Below are 3,984 nucleotides of genomic sequence, written 5' to 3'. Positions count from 1 at the left end.
GCTGCTGAAACAGGAACTGCCTTTCAACCAGAGGGGGACGTGTCGTGTTCTAGTCAGCCCACGTGCCACTTGTGCCGCATCAGAGGGGAAATCTCCGCTCGCCCGCAGTAACCCCGCTTGTTCAGGCTGCCAGCGCAAGACCACGCTCTTCTGCCTGTACTCCCAGCTAGGCATCAGCCGAAACACGCCCCGTCGTGCACAAACTCAGCTCCCCCCCACAGGCCTTGCCCATCCGAATGCTCTCTGGAGCAGCTCCGACAACTTTCTGCTATTATTCCATTCTGTCAGCCCAGGCTGGACAGCACTGACCCTCAAAAGCTACTTTCAGCGTAGGAAAACCAAGACACGTTCTGGGTGGAGCGACCTCTAGAGCACGTTCTTACAACCAGCCCGAAGTACCTGACCTTAGACAGGCCAAATGCTAGGTGAGACAGAGCAGCCAGTCCTCGGCCCCAGCTGGACGATGCCTGTCAGGGAAGAACTGCCCTCAAGGGACGTGCCCCAGGGCTGCTGCGGTCCGAGCTGGGCGAAACCACCCACACCCCAGTGGCGGTTGTCTCCGTGTGCCCCAGGCACAGACCGGTGTCAGGGGAGAGATCAGCCAAGGAGTCTCGTTAACCCACAAATCCACTCTCTCTTCTAGAAGCAACTGCAGTAGAATCAAGAAGAAATATTTAAAAAATGAGGGAGGAGGGGAAAAAAAAAAAAAAAAAAAGGGGGAAACGGGGGTAATAAAACTTGAGCCTTTGCATACAGGAGATTTTCTCGGCCCAGCCACAACAGTACCGTGTCAGGGAGAGCGAGCTGGCACCAGGGGCGTAAGGGGCGGAACGCGACCTGTGAGCTGTCCCGAAAACAAGACCCGCGAGGAGCCGTGTTGTCAGCGGGGACAGCGTATCCGGGTCAGCGGTCTGACCTTCCCACCCAGCCAGCTGACCTTCCGGGCCCTTGGCTGGAGGGGCAGCTGCTTTTTGGGCTGTTGGCTTTCTCGATCCGTTACCCATCTTTCATTTTTAAACTCTTCCACAGAGCAGAAAACCAATTCTCACGGGGGGGAATTCTCTACCCTTGTCAGACTATTCTCCGGAATGGTCTGCACTTCCTACCGGAACACCAGGTGGTTCTGCTAGTTGCGGCAACTGGAACCCATCGGTAATTCCTCCTCTGCCTCATAATCAAGCACAGTTGAGATGGACTAACTAGATGCCACTTTTCTACACCGAAGCAGAAGCTTTGACTGAGCACAAAGCATGACCGAGTACAACGAGGTTAATATATTCCTTGCCAAAGATCTTGTGACAGAATCATTTACATCAGCAACTGATCTCCAACTATGAGGTGCTGTAAGAACTAAAACCAGTTTTAGGGTAACTCCTCCATTATCTGCAACTATTTCCCAGACACTAATACACATAACATAGCAATGAAAAACACTTGATACAAGTGATCTAAACGCAGGAGCTCCAGCAAGTTAAACAGAACCATAGCTGCCTTAAAACTGTAGCAGTTCCCCTCCTGACGGCAGGGAAAAGAAAGGTTCAACAGTCGTATCTCATGTCTATAGCTTCATCCAAACTTTTATCATCGTGTGTACTGGCAGCTAAAAACGTCGTTACTGGTGACCCTGTCACATTGATTACACTGGTGCTCGTGCTGGCATTGCGCACCGCAATGCTCGTCACGTTAATGCCCAAAGTAAGCCTAGTCTGCTCCAAGGCCTTCTCCGGCACTGCAAATGCCTCCAGCTTCTTCTCCCCGTTAGCCATGTACGAGTTTTGGCAGCCACGGCATATGCAGTCAAGGCAGGCTTTGCGGTTAGAGTAGCAAGGGCAGCGTTGGCCACGGCATGTAAGAACACTTGGATTTTGGGTGGCACGACCACATTTACACCCTTTCTTTTCTTGTGGCTTTTTATACACAGTTTTTGTCGGGCTTCCTGGCATAACGTTACTGCTAGGAACTTTCTCCTTCGCTTTGTCTTTTGTTTTCAGCACCCCGGGTTTGGCTTTCGGGTGAGATTTCTTAGGGGCATGCTCCAAGTTCTTTTTCATGCTTTTGTTAGGCAGGAGCACAGTTTTACTGATTTTGGGAGCAGTGCCTCCATTAGGTACGGTCGCAATGGGCTGCAAAGACATTTTGTTTTCCTGCTTCACTGTTACGGGAGCCGATGCTCCCAGTGTTGGGCCGCAGATGATGCTGGAAATGGGTAGAGGCTGAACCTTTTCGCTGTCGCTTTCCGATCGAGATCGCTTTCTGTTTAACTTGACTACCTTCGGCGTGGCCGCTGTACATGAGATTCCGTGAGGAGAAGCATCCGTGGACATGAAAATGTTATGGCTAAGAGGTGGGGGAGAAAGCTGCAGGAAAGGGCCGTTAGTCATGTTTGCTTCCAGGCTGGGCTGCAGATTAGAATCACAGACTTCAGTATTTGAAACGGTCTCCAAGCTCCGGAGGACTTCCTCAACGCTAAGGAGGAGCGAGCCCCCCGGCTTTATGTCTTCGCTGAAGCTGCAGATGTCGATGCCCGTCGTACACAAGTCACTGGTGGAAACGGCGTCACAGACAGGCTGCAGGCTGCCAGGGAGATCTTCCGTCTTTATGTACTCCCCCGTGCTACAGACATCAATGGTGTTTGCGTGTTCTGGAGAAGGGATAGTCACCCCCAGTTTATCCACCGAAAGCCCGTTACAGTTGGGCAACCCGTTGATAACAGCCCCTCTCATATCAATGTTGTGTGTGCTCTCGGGCAGAGAGGTGAAGCCGGCTGGGGGCTCGGTTGGGAGTTCGGAGGTTGAAGGTACTGGGGAATGTGTCAGACACAAAGCCAAGGCTGCATCGGAAGATTTTTCCGTCTCTTCGTGGAGTGGCGATCCGTCTTTAAGCAAAGCCAAAAGATCTGCGGAACAATCGACCGCTTGGATAATATCTCGTGCCAGGGGAGTCTGCGTTATGTATTCGCAGAGTTTCTTATAGCAGTTCACTAAAATGCTTAACTGCTTATTCTCCTCAAACTGTTCGTAGTCCTTGCTCGACGGCTTCATCATCATCTTCTTGCCTTTACAGGTTTTGCAGACATAATGCTGACAGGTGGAGTTGGTGGGAGCAATGGGGTCTTGTAGCAGATTTCCTGAGGAAAAAAGAAAGAGAAAGATTACGACGGGCTCAAGGTGGGTGTGCAGGAGAGCATGGGGTGAATTTTTTGTACTGTCACAAAAATGGCCTGACGAGGTGCAGTAAGTCACAACAAAAGCACCACCCAGGCAACAGTCTTAAAGATTTTCACAGTTGCCGTACCTGGTTTTAAAACCAGTAAAAAAGAACCACCGGAGTTTGTTGTGCTGCCTTTACAAACACGCTCAGCTAAAGCACTGCCAGTCTCACTGCCCCCTCCAGCCGCTTCTTCCACTGAGACTCACAAACCACGCAGCATTTCTATGAATTTACCAAAAGCGCAATGAAATTAGAGAAAACAAATGGCAGCGGAGCAAAGGGAAACTCTAAAAGGAATGTAAAGATGATGAAATACCAACCCCAAAAAGAAGACACAGCGGACTAAAAGGAGCCTAGTTTTGTGACAGTCACTGCTACGGATAAAGCACAAAATGTTTAACTTTGCAAGCCACAAGAACGGTTAAATGGACCCCAGGAATTATCATAAACGCCGAGAAAAAGACCTAGCAACGCGTCTGAATAAAAAGGAAAGACCGTATCGCGCTCTAACAGATCACTTGAGCCAAACCAGAAGGTGCAACAAGGCGACTACTAACACATATCCTGGGGAGTGGTAGCTCCCGGGTCTCCAATCCACCGGCTCGTGTCGTGTCAGTGAAATAAGATGTAAAAGAGCGGCGCTGTCGTTGCTTAACTGCTCAAATGTTCAGAAGCTATGCCGAGGGCTTACAGCCGCCCAGGTGTCTGCAACAGCTCATGTTGCGAAGGGCGGGAGTGAGGAGGTCAGAAGAAAGGATTTTCTCTGCAATCTTA

The 3,984-nt window shown here is 50.4% G+C and overlaps 1 protein-coding gene across 1 annotated transcript; it reads right to left on the bottom strand.

Moving 5' to 3' along the window:
• Window positions 1-1,198: 1,198 nt before the first annotated feature.
• Window positions 1,199-3,119, bottom strand: MSL2 (male-specific lethal 2 homolog (Drosophila)). Its single transcript, XM_010158565.1, has one exon. The coding sequence runs from the start codon at window positions 3,045-3,047 to the stop codon at window positions 1,539-1,541; it is 1,509 nt and encodes a 502-aa protein (XP_010156867.1). The 5' UTR covers window positions 3,048-3,119; the 3' UTR covers window positions 1,199-1,538.
• Window positions 3,120-3,984: the final 865 nt, after the last annotated feature.

Source organism: Eurypyga helias, unplaced genomic scaffold (assembly GCF_000690775.1).
Source record: "Eurypyga helias isolate BGI_N326 unplaced genomic scaffold, ASM69077v1 scaffold37369, whole genome shotgun sequence".
Lineage (NCBI taxonomy): Eukaryota > Metazoa > Chordata > Aves > Eurypygiformes > Eurypygidae > Eurypyga > Eurypyga helias.
This window is presented reverse-complemented; position numbering and strand designations above follow the sequence as displayed.